Source organism: Manis pentadactyla, chromosome 4, assembly GCF_030020395.1.
Source record: "Manis pentadactyla isolate mManPen7 chromosome 4, mManPen7.hap1, whole genome shotgun sequence".
NCBI classification, from domain to species: Eukaryota; Metazoa; Chordata; class Mammalia; order Pholidota; family Manidae; genus Manis; species Manis pentadactyla.
In genome coordinates this window covers 144,467,003-144,483,745 of record NC_080022.1, presented here as the reverse complement: position 1 = coordinate 144,483,745, position 16,743 = coordinate 144,467,003, and the positions used below count along the sequence as shown (strand labels likewise).

Sequence of the window (16,743 nt, the reverse complement as noted above, 5' to 3'; positions counted from 1 at the left end):
AGACTCTACAGGTAGCTTCTCCTTAGCATAGACAACATCCCTATTGGGATCTAAGTAATCATCCTGCAATTGTTGTTTTAGATGTTTCTCTGCAAATCAGCCTGGAGTTCCAATAAGAACTTTGGTAAGCCATTGATACTGAGCTAGATCTTTCTTTGAGTTTGGAAGTGAAACAATAAACCTTGTTGGTTTTGAACTATCACTACCTAGCGGTGGAACAAGTATTTCAAATGACTGGTGTTCAGCCTGATCTACATTTACAGTTTTAGTCTCAGTTTTGAGTCAAGGGGGCAGATCTAGGACCTGATTCTGGTCCCAACTTACCACCGGAACCACCTCTGGTGGACTTTCATGCTGGCCAGGCTTGTCCCAAAGTTCTGGTCCTGGGGGCAGCTCTCCAGCTGAACCTGTGTACCAGAAAGGAACCACAGGATGCATCAGTTGTTGACGTGGATGGGGAAATTCAAGAGGGAGATTGGAGGGATCCAAAGACCAGGACTCGGTTGGTCCTGGGGGTCTGTGGGTCAGCTGCACAGGGTCCAGGGCCCAACCCGGAGGCTGAGCTGCTTGGACCAGCAGCCACAATGGTAGCAACACAAGAAGCCACGGGGCCCAGAAACGCAGCCAGGACATGGCAGCAAAGGCTCCAGGGCACAATGAGCCAGAGGACCAGAGCAGCTCCCTTAAGCCAGAGCAGAACCATTATGACAGCTCTCTGATGCTCACATATCCGTAGCAACTGCGTGCCCCTCCCCTGCCTAGTCCCACCCTTCATTTATGACACATTAGGCTCAGGCTGAGATCGGCTCCACACCACCTGAGCAAGTCCTTTCTCAGAATCATGGAGTCCAAGCGTCCCCTCCCCAAGCAAAGGCTACAGACACCTCCCTCCAGATCCCCCTTCCCAGTGAGAGAGACAGGATTTGGGCTGCACATCTGGGTGGCTCTGGCTTCTGGTAGCCCAGGGATAGTGGGGGTTGGTTAAGAGAAGGGTAAGGGTGGAGGTGGTACAGTTTCTCAAGGGAGCCACTGGGTCTGGCATCATGGGAAATTCAAAAGTGCTCGTCCAGTCCTGGCAACTCTTCCTCTTCAAAGCTAAAGTCTGAGACATTCTGCTTTCAAGAAAAGTAGCTTACCTGCAAAAGAAACACCTGTTAAGGTGGTGGAGAGGGAAATACACTTTACAGTCATTCTAAAATGTTGCCATTTTCTTTAAACTCCCAGTATATCCATGTCTGATTATTAATTCACCACTCTATTACATGAGGACTACCACTGAATCAGTGATGACTCCAAAATTGCTATAGGAAGGGCCCTGGGGGGTGACCAATCCATTCTGGGAAAGAGGGTCTGAATCCTCTTTCAGTGACTAGTAAATAGCCCTCTACATTGGTGTGGGAAACCCTTCCCATCCCACCGTGGCTCATCGCAGCCACTAACCTACAAGAACACCACTGCTTCTCCGAGGTCTACCCTGTGTGCACACATGGAGAAGATACATAGGATGTTTAACTTGCAATGGTTAAATGATTTTTTTGAAATAATGTAACCAGCACCCAGTTGCTTCCTTCACAGCCCTTTTTATAATCTATTGTATTTCAGTTTTTGTTTTGTCTGATACAACCTCTAGCATGTAAACGCCAAGACAGAAGGGGCTTCATCTTATTCCTAGTGTCTAGTACATAGTAATGGTTTTTATGTGGGGTTGATTCCCAACTGGCCTCACGTAGAAATGAATCTACAATCAGGTTTCTGAAATCTTTAGCGTCAATACTGAATCCGTTTCTCACAAGAAGCTAGACTTCTTAGAGCCCAAACTTGGATAAGTTTGAAATATCCTTGACTGGTTTTTTTCAAAAATTGAATTTAGAATATTATTTTGCACAGAAACACTTCAAAGACTTTTCTCAGATCATAACCACCTTTTCTTTCTCTACTTTCTAACTTTCAAAACAAACTTCTCAAACTTTGGCATGAGTTAAATACAGCTAACCCTTGAACAAGGCAGGGGTTAGAGGTGGCTTCTTTCAGGCACATTTCTGAGCTTTTTACATTCATCATCTCATTTACTGTTACAGTATCTCCTATGAGGTAAGCTGAATGACTAACCCTATTTTTTCAGATAAAGAAATTTCAGCTTAGAGATATTAAATATCTTCAAATCTCTCTGGCTATAAAACCTAAAATTGCATAAGAAACCTAAGAGACCGAGGTAGCACTCAAACACATGATCCAAAGCTTATACACACTATACTACTGTGGCAACCAATTGAGAAAGAAGAACTGGGTCAAATACTTACTTGCTGTGTGACATGTATACAATAGAGACAATAATGTTTGCTGTCATTTTTCTCACAAATGCCCCAAAGAAGAAACTTGGGACTGTCACTCTCAAAGTATTTGGTGACTGAAAGAATGCGGAGTGTTTTAGACATCCATTATTTTCATCCAATAAAGTTTCCAAAATGAGTTTATTTGCTCGTTGAAACTCAAGTACTTCAAGGACAATAACAGCAACAAAAAATCTTCCCTAAAACCACAATCAGCAGTTTCTGGAATGCATCTGAAATAGCCTTCTGAATAGCAAGCTTCTGGATTGTCTTCCTTTTCATAAGCAATGATAAAGACCCTAAATCCAACCCAAACAAATGGATTTAAATGTCTAGCTGAACAAAAATTGGTTTTTATTCCATTATGTCTAAAAATAAAAACACATCCATGATTCTTAGATCATTATCTTAGTGATTTTGGGAAAGCTCAGCACAACAGTATGGTTGAATGCCTCTGCTGCAGGTATATCCTGCCAGGGCACATTGTTACTGCCCCAACCCATTCTGGGAGTTCCTGAAGTACCAGAAGGGAGATGCAAGTCAGAAATGTGGCTCAAACCTCACATCACTCATAGACTTCAAATGGACAAGCTGAAAAGACACTCCTACAGACCTTACTGTCCTGTGTGTCAAGGGCTGGAATCACACAGTGAGAAAGGTTTAGTGGTAGTGCAAGATGATTTGGCCTCTCTCTAGGCATCACCCCCAAGAGCCTATGCCCACTCCACTTGCTAACAGCCCTACCCCTGCCTTAAAACTCTAAGCCTGAGGGCCATGGATTCTAGGAAAAAAACAGTACCAACTGCAATATGCTTTCTAGGTCCTTTCTATATTTGAATAGATAGCGAATATACAACATCCTTTCTGTATCTGACTTTATTTTGTTAAGGCCCTTTCACAGGAGGCAAAGGACTAAACATTTACACAGCTTATTTAACTCTTTAGATAATGATTTTGCTGGGATAATTGAAGGGTACAAGAGATCTCTGTTGGAAGGTCTACTTTAGCACAGAGCAAATTCTTAACCAAAAATTATGTCCCTCCTCCTAATCTTCTCGGCAGGAAGTGAGCTCTAAAACTGTAAAGTTAAAGGTTCTGTCAGATATTGTCTAAGACAAAAACCTGTATTGTAATACAGAAAAACTCTGCCCAGGCCTTTAAGCTTAGCAAGGGGAAGGCTTGACGATGTACTGAAAAGAAGAGTTTTAGAAAGGAGAGAGATCCTCCCCCTGCCCGCCCCGCAACCCCACACTCTGGAAACAGACCTGCCTCCAGCTTATCCAAAGGCTCCTCAGCCACACCAACTCCAGGACTCCTGAACTCACGGCCTGGCGATACCATGCCTAAAGCACAGAATTTCAGGCTTTGCTTCTGCAGTGGTGCCACAGTATCTTCATTATCTGTTTCTTCAAAATCAGAAAGATGCTGAAGCCGTTAGGATTTTGAATTAAAGTCCTCCCCTGGGATCTCAGTGCAGACTTCAAAATGTTTTATTAGAAATAAAGACTCAGTTCCAGCAATTCCAGCTGACAACTGAGGTGTCTTATAGCTCCAAAAGCAAGTAAGACTTGCAGATGAATTACTAGACAGATAACTATTTGTTATTACATACCATACAAATACTGGAGAAAATTATGGACACTTCCACCCAAGCCATTGGGATTATTATTAATTCTAGGTGGCAGGCCAATGCTCAGATACTTCTACTTAAGAGGCCTCTCACATCTCCTCTCCACAATCCCGTTTTATTCTTCTCTCTACAGTGTAGGATTTTAATGCTGAAAGAGGAGTCTGGCTAGTCAAAGAAAATCTACAAAGTTAACCTTGATGATCCTTTTTGACCATTCATTGAAACCAAAGTAGTAATGTGCCAATTCTTGGCATCGGGAGCTGTTTAGGGCAGGGGACTGATGTTGAATTGCCTTGTGTGTGGTGCCCAGATGAACCTAAAGATGTAAGATATAGACCTAAAGTCATCATAATGTGACAGTTCTTGCTGACAACCATTTTCCTTCATGCTACTGAAAACAAACCACCACCCTCAGGTGCCTTAGGTCTTTTCCTTTATTTCTCTTTTCTGTATTTATAAAAGGCAAAAAAGACAGGAACTATGTATACTTGTCAAAGTGTAGAAGAACACATAATTAAACTAAGTAACAAGTTCCAGGGGGTGGGGTAGGGGGAATAGTAACCCAAGGCTCGGTGTTAAGAAATTTAATATGAATGCCCTCTCCTCTCAACTACATATTGACTTGTAGAAGATTCCTTCATCATTCTATCAGTGATGGGCTTTAGGCTGTGAAAATCTCAGAACCTAAACCTCATGAAATGATCTTAAGGTCCAATGAAAGAAAGAAAGCTCATTACTCATAACTGATACCGAATAATTGTTTTGTAATCTTTCCAATACCATCTGTAATACCTGAGTGGCTATGTGAAACTGTCACAGGATAGAAGCAAGCAGATCATAGTCTTCAAATTAAAGACTGTCTAACAGGTAATCATTGCAGCCACAGGGAACAGAGCCAGGATTGAAGGGGTGTTCAACAGGGTACAGAAGTGGAGTAACATCTGAGGAGAGTCATCAAATTTAATCAAGGTGAAATCGAGGAGGAAAGGAATATGGGTAAGAATAGGCAGTCAGGTCAGTAGCAAATAGCCAGATCAAGAACAATCAGAGAAGGTTTATGGAATCATATAATTATAAAGTGAAAGGTTTGTGAAATCTAAGCCTCACTCATTTATTTAAAGGAATTGAAATGGTCCTTGATAAAGAAATTGGTGGTCGAATTGAGGTGCCTAATGAAATGTAATTCTGGAGCTCTGGGAAAGTGAAACTGGATGGCACAATATGGAATAAGGTTTCTACAATGTATTAAATAACTTTTTTAACTGTTTTCTGGGAACTGAAGGTAGTTCTGAATAGACACTTTGAGAGTGATGATTATGACTATGAAGCCTCCTTTATGTCACAACTGATGAAAGAGTTTGTCAAGCTCACACATTTTAAATCCACATAATAGTAAACTAAACATAAGACATCTCTTGTGAAGATTTCTTAAGGGGTAGCATAAAATGACATGGGGTGTATCACCAGTATATTTGGGTTTGACTTCTAGTTTCCAGTTTTTGTCATGAACCTTAAGTAAGTTACTTAACCACCCCAAGTTCGAGTTTCTTCATCTAAAAAAAAAAAAAGGGTGGAGGGAGAACCAGAGGATCAGTGTAGCAATGGAGCTAAAAGCATTCTGTCAAGCAGAGAGCTGTGCAAATGCTAGCCTATGAATTATTGAACTCAGCACTTCATCCCAGTGGAGCTAGGAATTGGACCCACCAACACTGGAGATTTCTCAAAAAGCTGCTTCTGATCACATGCCTTTTGGGCTCGTGGGCAGCCCTTGCTGAATAAAACTTGATGATGGCATAGAAACCAGGACAGGCCACTGTAGCATTTAGGAAGACTTGGACTGAATACAGAAGGCCGAACTGGGAGAATACTATGAACAGAAAATGCTGTGGGGTGGTCCCACGCCAAGTACAGCACATGAAATTTCCCGTCCTGAAAGACTGCCCATCCCCTCATATTCCCCAGGTAACTGTGGAGAGCATACAACTCAAAACACTTATTTCATGAACAATTGTGTTTTCCTCTGAAATCCTATGACTTTAGAAGCACTAGACGGCAACACGTGCTGTTGAGAGATTCCTCTCAAAAATCTTCTAGGGCCAGTGAATTGCCGAGGTTCGCTCTAGAAAAAGACTCCGCACAGCGGACACTACAAGGCGGGTGAGGGCTAAGGCGGGACTCCTGGTGTCCTGGTCACCAGAGGAGCGGCTTTCCCTATCCTCCTCTCTATCCTGGCCCAGCTCACACGCAAGACCTGAGTCGTGGTTCCAGAGCTCACTCCCACACCCGTAAAGTGGTCATTTCCAGTGACAACCGCAAAAGGTACCGACACCATCCTTCAGTCACCGCGCATGCGCAGCCAAGGCTCAGGCAGTACTGCGGCCGTGCTTCGTAAAAAGAGGATCGTGGTGGAGCTGGCGTTGCAGGGCCGGTCTACGAGGCGGCCGCGTGAGAGGCCCAGCGGCCCTGGGTAAGACAGCCATCGGGCGTCCCGGGTCTGGGCTTAGTGCCCCGCCGGGCCCCGACCTCCCAGGGGGGGCTGGGCCAGTCAGCCCGCGGCCACCGCTGTCCGGCGCGAGGTTGTCCCTAGCGGCCTGGCCACGGCCAGCGAGGATTGCGGCTGCAGCCGCAGCCCTGGCCATCTTAAGGGGTATGGCACACACTCCTGCTGGGCGGCGCTGCCTCTTCTCAGCCCTGGAGCAGGCACACGCGCGCCAAGCCGAGCAGCGCTGGGAGGAGCGCCTGGCCAACCTCAGCCACGCTGCAACTGGAGTCGCTACGAGCTGCCCGGCTTCCTCCGCCGCTGCGCAGGAGCGCATGAAGAAACCAGGCAAGTGCGAGGTGGATCGCTTGGCTGGCTGGAAGCCCTCCGTGTACTACGTCATGCTGATCCTGTGCGTGACTTTCCTCCGCGTCTGCTGCGCCTTAGCCATGTACGCCTCAATCGGGGTAGAGCTACTTTGCCTTGCTCTACTGCTTTGTGGCATTCAGTATCATTGGCTTTGGGGACCTCTGTCAGCAGCCAGAATGCCCACTATAAAAGCCAAGACCTCTACTGCCTCGCCAAATTTGTCTTCATCCTCATTGGCGTCTGCTGCACCTACTCCTTGTTCAGTGTCCTCTCTGTCCTCATCACTCTGTGAACTGGGTCCTGAGGAAAATGGATTGTGGGTGCCACCAGCAATGCCAAAGACGACCCTGGCGGTCATGGAGGAACATGGTGATGCCGGGCAACGTCAGAACCAGCGCAACATCTCCGTAGAAACAGATGGAGTGATGGAGAGTGACACAGGCTGGCAGCGTCCCTTGGGGGAGAGGATCTCCGTGAAGGGCTTTTTGGCAGCAACAAGGTGTCAGTAGCCATCCTCCAGAAGCAGCTGTCTGAAACAGCCAACGGTTGCCCCCACCAGGCCAGCATGCTGTCCAGGTGTTGTTGGGGCAGCATTCTGTGTTTTCCTCAGTTCTTGTCCCCACCGCAACAAAGAATTGAAGGGCAGAGTCACAGTAGTGAAGCGGGGTAAAAGTTTCATTTGAAGTAACGTAAAGAGAGAAAATATGCAGGAGACCTTAGGGAGGAGACGCACCCTGAAAGGCTGGTGAAAGTTTAAGGCTTCACACATAGAAAGTACAGGCGACCGCAGAGGGAGGTGCGCTGAAAAAGTTAGTTATGCACTTAGTGCGCGTGACCCCAGAGAGAGGAGCGCTGTTGTAAGTCCGGGAAAAGGAAATCCCAGGGCAAAATACCTCTAAAAACCAAAATCAGTCAAAGGGAGAAATAAAGTTTAAAACCCATTTATTGCTTGCAAACTGCACTTAAGGGCCATCTTTCTCTACTCCGAAAGAAGCCAGCAAGCCAGCCAGCCCCCTCTCCTTAACCTCTCAGGTTCAGACATGCCCTCGGTTGCCCAGGTAATTATCAATTGATATTCTCTCCACCCTGGAGGATATGCAAATGCCCTAAAGGCATATTTCTTTCCTCCGCTCATCGCCTATTGATATGCAGATGTACTAAAGCCAGGAGAGATTCTGGAAATACTACAATTTTTTTTTTTTAGATAATTATTTTTTATTGAAGGGTAGTTGACACACAGTATTACATTACATTAGTTTCAGGTGTACAACACAGTGATTCAACATTTATATACATGATAATTCTAGGTACCAGCTATCACCATACCAAGTTGTTACAATATTTTGACTATATTCCTTGTGCTATACATTACATCCCGGTTACTTATTTATTTTACAATTGGAAGTGTGTACTTTTTTGTTGTTGTTGTTGTGAGGGCATCTCTCATATTTATTGATCAAATGGTTGTTAACAACACTAAAATTCTGTATAGGGTAGTCAATGCTCAATGCACACTTATTAGTCCACCCCAAGCCTAATTTTCGTCAGTCTCCAATCTTCTGAAGCATAACGAACAAGTTCTTACATGGAGAACAAATTCTTACATAGTGAATAAGTTACATGGTGAACAGTACAAGGGCAGTCATCACAGAAACTTTTGGTTTTGCTCATGCATTATGAACTATAAACAGTTCAAATACGAATACTCATTTGATTTTTATACTTGATTTATATGTGGATACCACATTTCTCTCTTTATTATTATTATTTTTTAATAAAATGCTGAAGTGGTAGGTAGATACAAGATAAAGGTAGAAAACATAGTTTAGTGTTGTTAAGAGAGCAAATGTAGATAATCAGGTGTGTGCCAGTAGACTATGTGTTAATCCAAGCTAGACAAGGGCAATAAAACATCCACGTATGCAGAAGATTTCTCTCAGAACGGGGGGCTGAGGTTCTAAGCGTCACCTCTGTTGATCCCCAATTTCTCACCTGATGACCCCCTTGTGACTGTGCCTGTCTTAGGTTGTTCCTCCCTTGAGGAATCTTACCCGTCTCTGGCTAACCAGTCATCTTCCGGGGCCATACAGGGAAATGTAAAGTTGGTAAGTGAGAGAGAAGCCTTATTGTTTGAAATGGTTAGCTTTTTATTTCTTTGCATATTTATGCCCTGTAGCTTCTATGCCCAGCATTTGTCTTGAGGTATCTTTACCACTTGGAAGAATTATGATACTCGGTAAATTTGATATGAGGCACGAATTCTATTTAAGGGTTGTAATTAGGAAGGAAGAAGAAAAGCTATAGAAGTAGCAGGCGGAAGAAAACATGGGAAGATTGATTATTTCTTTGACATATCTTCTTGTAGAGTAACTTCAGCATGTATAGGTTTTAAACTACTAATTAAATTGCACACACACATTAACATAACAGGAGTATAGTTACATAACCTAAGCATACCTGTAATTACCAGCCATCTCCAGTGAAACCAAGAAAACCAGTTAGGCACCTTAGGCATTTGTGAAAACTTATCTATGATATGGTGGATATTGTCCAGCTGAGCTTGAACAGTCTGAGACAAATCAGACAAATTAAAACAACCCATTCCTGGGGACTGTTCACATCCCATATGTTCTTTTAACAGTAAATAGTCTGTAGTTGTAAGATTTTGGAGCGCTACAATTTGCACTTCTCCTAATTCTTGGTTGAGTTCCAACAGTATAGATCCAGTCAAATTTGTTGTTTTACTGTATGCACAGGCCAGCTTAGATATCTCCTTCCTCATTCCCATGGCAACTCCAGGAACTGGTGGGATGAGTGCATCTACAGCTGTAGCAGTGTGTGGATCTTTGTTGGGGTTTTTTGATGATCATCTTCTGGCATGAGTCTTCCAGAGAGTGCTGATGTTGGAAGTTCTTTTTCATATCGTATCTTAGTTCATTTTTGGGGTAGCCCAATTAGGCTTTGATCCTCTGTATAAACACAAACAGACCCTTTGCCTACACTTTTATATGCCCTTTATACCCTTGTGTAGGACTCATTGGAGGTCTCCACACAGGAACTGCCTTTTTTTTTTTTGGTATCATTAATCTACACTTACATGACGAATATTATGTTTACTAGACTCTCCCCTATACCAGGTCCCCCCTATAAACCCCTTTACAGTCACTGTCCATCAGCATAGCAAATGTTGTAGAATCACTACTTGCCTTCTCTGTGTTGTACAGCCCTCCCCTTTCTCCCACCCCTCCATGCATGCTAATCTTAATACCCCCCTTCTGCTCCCCCCCTTATCCCTCCCTACCCACCCATCCTCCCCAGTCCCTTTCCCTTTGGTACCTGTTAGTCCATTCTTGAGTTCTGTGATTTTGGTGCTGTTTTGTTCCTTCAGTTTTTCCTTTGTTCTTATATTCCACAGATGAGTGAAATCATTTGGTATTTCTCTTTCTCCGCTTGGCTTGTTTCACTGAGCATAATACCCTCCAGCTCCATCCATGTTGCTGCAAATGGTAGGATTTGCCCTTTTCTTATGGCTGAGTAGTATTCCATTGTGTATATGTACCACATCTTCTTTATCCATTCATCTATCGATGGACATTTAGGTTGCTTCCAATTCTTGGCTATTGTAAATAGTGCTGCGATAAACATAGGGGTGCATTGGTCTTTCTCATACTTGATTGCTGCATTCTTAGGGTACATTCCTAGGAGTGCAATTCCTGGGTCAAATGGTAAGTCTGTTTTGAGCATTTTGATGTACCTCCATACTGCTTTCCACAATGGTTGAACTAATTTACATTCCCACCAGCAGTGTAGGAGGGTTCCCCTTTCTCCACAGCCTCGCCAACATTTGTTGTTGTTTGTCTTTTGGATGGCAGCCATCCTTACTGGTGTGAGGTGATACCTCATTGTAGTTTTAATTTGCATTTCTCTGATAATTAGCGATGTGGAGCATCTTTTCATGTGTCTGTTGGTCATCTGTATTTCTGTTTTGGAGAACTGTTCAGTTCCTCTGCCCATTTTTTAATTGGGTTATTTGTTTTTTGTTTGTTGAGGCGTGTGAGCTCTTTATATATTCTGGACGTCAAGCCTTTATCGGATGTGTCATTTTCAAATATATCCTCCCATACTGTAGGGTTCCTTTTTGTTCTATTGATGGTGTCTTTTGCTGTACAGAAGCTTTTCAGCTTAATATAGTCCCACTTGTTCATTTTTGCTGTTGTTTTCCTTGCCCGGGGAGATATGTTCAAGAAGAGGTCACTCATGTTTATGTCTAAGAGGTTTGTGCCTATGTTTTCTTCCAAGAGTTTAATGGTTTCATGACTTACATTCAGGTCTTTCATCCATTTTGAGTTTACTTTTGTATATGGGGTTAGACAATGGTCCAGTTTCATTCCCCTACATGTAGCTGTCCAGTTTTGCCAGCACCATCTGTTGAAGAGACTGTCATTTCGCCATTGTATGTCCATGGCTCCTTTATCAAATATTAATTGACCATATATGTTTGGGTTAATGTCTGGATTCTCTAGTCTGTTCCATTGGTCTGTGGCTCTGTTCTTGTGCCAGTACCAAATTGTCTTGATTACTATGGCTTTATAGTAGAGCTTGAAGTTGGGGAGTGAGATCCCCCCTACTTTATTTTTCTTTCTCAGGATTGCTTTGGCTATTCGGGGTTTCTGGTGTTTCCATAGGAATTTTTGAATTATTTGTTCCAGTTCATTGAAGAATGTTGCTGCTAGTTTCATAGGGATTGCATCAAATCTGTATATTGCTTTGGGCAGGATGGCCATTTTGACGATATTAATTCTTCCTAGCCACGAGCATGGGATGAGTTTCCATCTGTTAGTGTCCCCTTTAATTTCTCTTAAGAGTGACTTGTAGTTTTCAGAGTATAAGTCTTTCACTTCTTTGGTTAGGTTTATTCCTAGGTATTTTATTTTTTTTGATGCAATTGTGAATGGAGTTGTTTTCCTGATTTCTCTTTCTGTTGGTTCATTGTTAGTGTATAGGAAAGCCACAGATTTCTGTGTGTTGATTTTGTATCCTGCAACTTTGCTGTATTCCGATATCAGTTCTAGTAGTTTTGGGGTGGAGTCTTTAGGGTTTTTTATGTACAGTATCATGTCATCTGCAAATAGTGACAGTTTAACTTCTTCTTTACCAATCTGGATTCCTTGTATTTCTTTGTTTTGTCTGATTGCCGTGGCTAGGACCTCCAGTACTATGTTAAATAACAGTGGAGAGAGTGGGCATCCCTGTCTAGTTCCCGATCTCAGAGGAAATGCTTTCAGCTTCTCACTGTTCGGTAAAATGTTGGCTGTGGGTTTATCATAGATGGCCTTTATTATGTTGAGGTACTTGCCCTCTATTCCCATTTTGATGAGAGTTTTTATCATGAATGGATGTTGAACTTTGTCAAATGCTTTTTCAGCATCTATGGAGATGATCATGTGGTTTTTGTCTTTCCTTTTGTTGATGTGGTGGATGATGTTGATGGACTTTCAAATGTTGTACCATTCTTGCATCCCTGGGATGAATCCCACTTGGTCATGGTGTACAATCCTTTTGATGTATTTTTGAATTCGGTTTGCTAATATTTTGTTGAGTATTTTTGCATCTACGTTCATCAGGGATATTGGTCTGTAGTTTTCTTTTTTGGTGGGGTCTTTGCCTGGTTTTGGTATTAGGGTGATGTTAGCTTCATAGAATGAGTTTGGGAGTATCCCCTCCTCCTCTGTTTTTTGGAAAACTTTAAGGAAAATGGGTATTATGTCTTCCCTGTATGTCTGATAAAATTCCGAGGTAAATCCATCTGGCCCGGGGGTTTTGTTCTTTGGTAGTTTTTTGATTACTGCTTCAATTTCGTTGCTGGTAATTGGTCTGTTTAGATTTTCTGTTTCTTTCTGGGTCAGTCTTGGAAGGTTGTGTTTTTCTAGGAAGTTGTCCATTTCTCCTAGGTTTCCCAGCTTGTTAGCATATAGGTTTTCATAGTATTCTCTAATAATTCTTTGTATTTCTGTGGGGTCCGTCGTGATTTTTCCTTTCTCGTTTCTGATACTGTTGATTTGTGTTGACTCTCTTTTCTTCTTAATAAGTGTGGCTAGAGGCTTATCTATTTTGTTTATTTTCTCGCAAGAACCAGCTCTTGGTTTCATTGATTTTTGCTCTTGTTTTATTCTTCTCAATTTTATTTATTTCTTCTCTGATCTTTATTATGTCCCTCCTTCTGCTGACCTTAGGCCTCATTTGTTCTTCTTTTTCCAATTTCGATAATTGTGACATTAGACCATTCATTTGGGATTGTTCTTCCTTTTTTAAATATGCTTGGATTGCTATATACTTTCCTCTTAAGACTGCTTTTGCTGTGTCCCACAGAAGTTGGGGCTTAGGGTTGTTGTTGTCATTTGTTTCCATATATTGCTGGATCTCCATTTTGATGTGGTCATTGATCCACTGATTGCTTAGGAGCGTGTTGTTAAGCCTCCATGTGTTTGTGAGCCTTTTTGCTTTCTTTGTACAGTTTATTTCTAGTTTTATGCCTTTATGGTCTGAGAAGTTGGTTGGTAGGATTTCAATCTTTTGGAATTTACTAAGGCTCTTTTTGTGGCCTAGTATGTGGTCTATTCTGGAGAATGTTCCATGTGCACTTGAGAAGAATGTATATTCTGTTGCTTTTGGATGTAGAGTTCTATAGATGTCTATTAGGTCCATCTGCTCTACTGTGTTGTTCAGTGCTTCCGTGTCCTTACTTATTTTCTGCCCGGTGGATCTATCCTTTGGGGTGAGTGGTGTGTTGAAGTCTCCTAGAATGAATGCATTGCAGTCTATTTCCCCCTTTAGTTCTGTTAGTATTTGTTTCACATATGCTGGTGCTCCTGTGTTGGGTGCATATATATTTAGAATGGTTATATCCTCTTGTTGGACTGAGCCCTTTATCATTATGTAGTGCCCTTCTTTATCTCTTGTTACTTTCTTTGTTTTGAAGTCTACTTTGTCTGATATTAGTACTGCAACCCCTGCTTTCTTCTCACTGTTGTTTGCCTGAAATATGTTTGGAAATACTACAATTTTACCCACAAGCACCCTGAAAGGTTGGGAGTTCCCCCTTTTAAGGATTTTTCAGGAATGTGACCACAGGTTGGGGGTGCAGTCTTGTTAAGTGGTTCCTGAATATTTAAAATTAACTTAAGGAATTTACTACTCTGATTTTTCCCTGAGATGCCGGAGTCTTGGTCTGGGAGCATATCAAACAAGACTCCTGCCCAGCCCCTAAGGTGGGTTGAGCCACTATCTGTTCGCTAAAGAGTTAAGAATATCTTCTTAACTTCTGGGTTTTAAAATGCAATCTTATCTTTTAAGATGTAATCCTTCCTGCCCTCTACTATGTTGTTTATGGCTGGGCCTGCATGCTAAATTAGTTGCCCAGGTTGCAACCAATACCCGATTAGGGCCTGTGGGTAAAATTGTAATATTTCTAGAATATCACATCTGGCTTTCGGACATCTGCATATCAACAGACGCTCAAGGGTGGGTTTCCCTATGCATGGCACTATGGACAACTCTGCTCTGAAGGAAGCCCCAAGCCAGACACATACTCAGAATCCCCTTGTCCCCTTTTCTTAAAGGGACTGGGAGAGGCTGTGAGTTCAGCCATTCAGAGTTTCAGGGAAAAATTAGGATCTCCAAGATTTTTATTTCCAAATGACCAACAGATCAGCAGGAAATCAAGCCTTACCTAAACCTTTCCTCCTTTAGGCAGTTAAATCCCTGGAGCAAGATGAGTAAAGAAACAATGCAATGTATAGGCCACTTTTGTGAGTCACTTTTAAGACTGTAAAGATAAGGAGGAAGGCCTGAGGCTTCAGGTTCCCACATCCCTGGAAGATGGCTGTTTGTTGGAGCTGAGCTGAGATTTCTAAAGCTGGGCTTTAAGAGGCTGAAAACAGCTCCCAAATGAGCTCAGCCCCAGCAGAGCTGAGCCAGATGTGTCTCCTTGGCCTCCAGACCCCCAGGACACTCCTTGCTCTTACCTGTCCCCACTGGTTTCTGCCAGCCTGTTGTTCATGATGGCCAAGGCTTCCTGGTTGTCCAGAACAGCACCATTCTGACTCACTGTGCAGGCATTTAAAAATTAGTGTTCATGTCTCCTTCCCAGCAGGCAGCTTCTTTAGTGGTAGAAAGTAACTTCATTTCCTTATTTTTTCATTCATTCACTCAGTCAACAGACTATCAGTCTCCTCCTGTTGTATGCCAAGAACTATGCTTGATTCTGGAAATGAGAAAAGACACGGTTCCTTCAAACACTTAAAGATCTTCTAAACTAGTGATATAAGAAGATTCACAAACAAATCAAGGCTTCCACGCACCCTGAGAATTCACTGTCCCTGTGTTAGGCAGGAAAATAGATATGAGCAGGGTGGGAAGAGAATAAGGCCAGGAGAGCCCACTAAAAAGACCCAGAGTTAATCAATTAAAGCTCAAAAAGCAGGAGTAACTTGGCCTGGAATGTTTGAATATCCCCCAGATAAAGGAGGGTACCTCAGCATAGCCCATGTCTTATTGTGCTAATGACGCAGGCCCAGCTTAATTTTTAACTTCACATATATGCTGTTTTTTTCCTTCGGCCCTAATCAAGTAGTTTGCAAACTGGGCAACTTATTTAGCACGCAGCCCAGCTGTAAACAACAGTAAAAGGCAGGAAGTTAAGAAGTAAGACTCTTGATGTACTCTTTAGCAAAGACACAAAAACTCAGCCCACCTTGCAGGCAGGGCAGGCAGTCTTGTTTGATATGCTCCCAGACCCAGACCCCAGTTATCACAGGGAGAAATCAGAGCAGTAAATTTCTTTAGTTAAGTTAATTTTAAATATTCAGGGACCACTTAACAACTCTGCACCCCCAGCCCGTGGTCACATTCCTGAAAAATCCTTAGAAGGAGGAACCCCAACCGTTCAGGGGGCTCCTCTCTTTGAGGCCGTCCGCACTTTCCGAGTGTGTAACTTTTTTCCCAACCTTTCAGTGCACTCCTCTCTGAGTCACCTGCTGCATTTTTTCTCTCTTTAAGTAACTTTAAATAGAACTTCCACTCTGCTTCACTACTGTGTCTTTGTTACGGTGGGGACAAGGACCAAGGAAAATACACAATGCTTCCCCAACACTAGCAATTAGTCTTTTCCTTTTGAACTTTAGACATTTAAATATCCTGACACTGTGTGAGAAAAGCCCACCAGAGATGCAATCCTTTGACTTAAGACTGTTTTCTTGAGTTTTAAATATGCAGCAAATCAAACTATGACTCATTAAGCCATTAACAGTCTAGCATTAAATCCTTAAAAAAAATTCCCTGATTTTCCCATGTGACTCTGTTGAAGTGTGTGTGTGTGTTGTACATGTGGGGGTGGGATGATGTGGGAAGTTGGGAGGCAGGGTGAGAAGGAGAGAGATTTGAAAAAATCAAGAGCAGGTACAAGTAGGGCACCAACACTGGGGTTCCGGGTGTCCTAATAGCTACTTTGCAGAGGATGCACAAAAGGGAAAATAAATTCTCAAGATCTTAATTTTAATACTAGAATGTTAAGAAAAGAAAAACAATTTGATAAAATCGATTCCATCTTATCCTACAAGTATGCCCTTCCTTCAATTTTGATACTAAAAATTGTTTTATGAAGAGATGCTGATAGAGAATAGCTGTTTTAATACTTGGGCATTAAACTACAAAGTTGAGATTCTTATCATGGTCTTAATATTTTTGACATTTTACTGGTCTGTGAAATCCAAAAGTCTTGGAATGTGAATAATCAAATCTCTCATTTTTTTTTTTTTTTTAATAATTATTTTTTATTGAGGGGTAGTTGACACACAGTATTACATTACATGAGTTTCAAGTGTACAACACAGTGGTAGAACATTTATATACATAATTCTAGGTTCCAGCTATCACCC

General features: G+C 42.4%; 1 protein-coding gene and 2 pseudogenes across 1 annotated transcript in view; 1 reads left to right on the top strand and 2 right to left on the bottom strand.

The window, feature by feature from the left end:
* LOC130683472 (leucine-rich repeat-containing protein 37B-like) overlaps positions 1-16,743 on the bottom strand; it is a 72,640-nt gene that overhangs the window by 10,053 nt on the left and 45,844 nt on the right. Inside the window, exons 4-5 of the mRNA XM_057501118.1 lie at positions 14,833-15,071; positions 325-1,136 (exon numbers count right to left, since the gene is read on the bottom strand). Of these exons, the coding sequence (XP_057357101.1) occupies positions 325-633 (309 nt within the window). The 5' untranslated portion in view covers positions 634-1,136; positions 14,833-15,071. The remainder of the gene's footprint in view (positions 1-324; positions 1,137-14,832; positions 15,072-16,743) is intronic.
* LOC130683475 (RAD52 motif-containing protein 1-like) lies at positions 2,490-5,958 on the bottom strand (annotated as a pseudogene).
* Positions 6,610-16,743, top strand: part of LOC130683227 (potassium channel subfamily K member 13-like) — a 32,738-nt pseudogene continuing 22,604 nt past the window's right edge.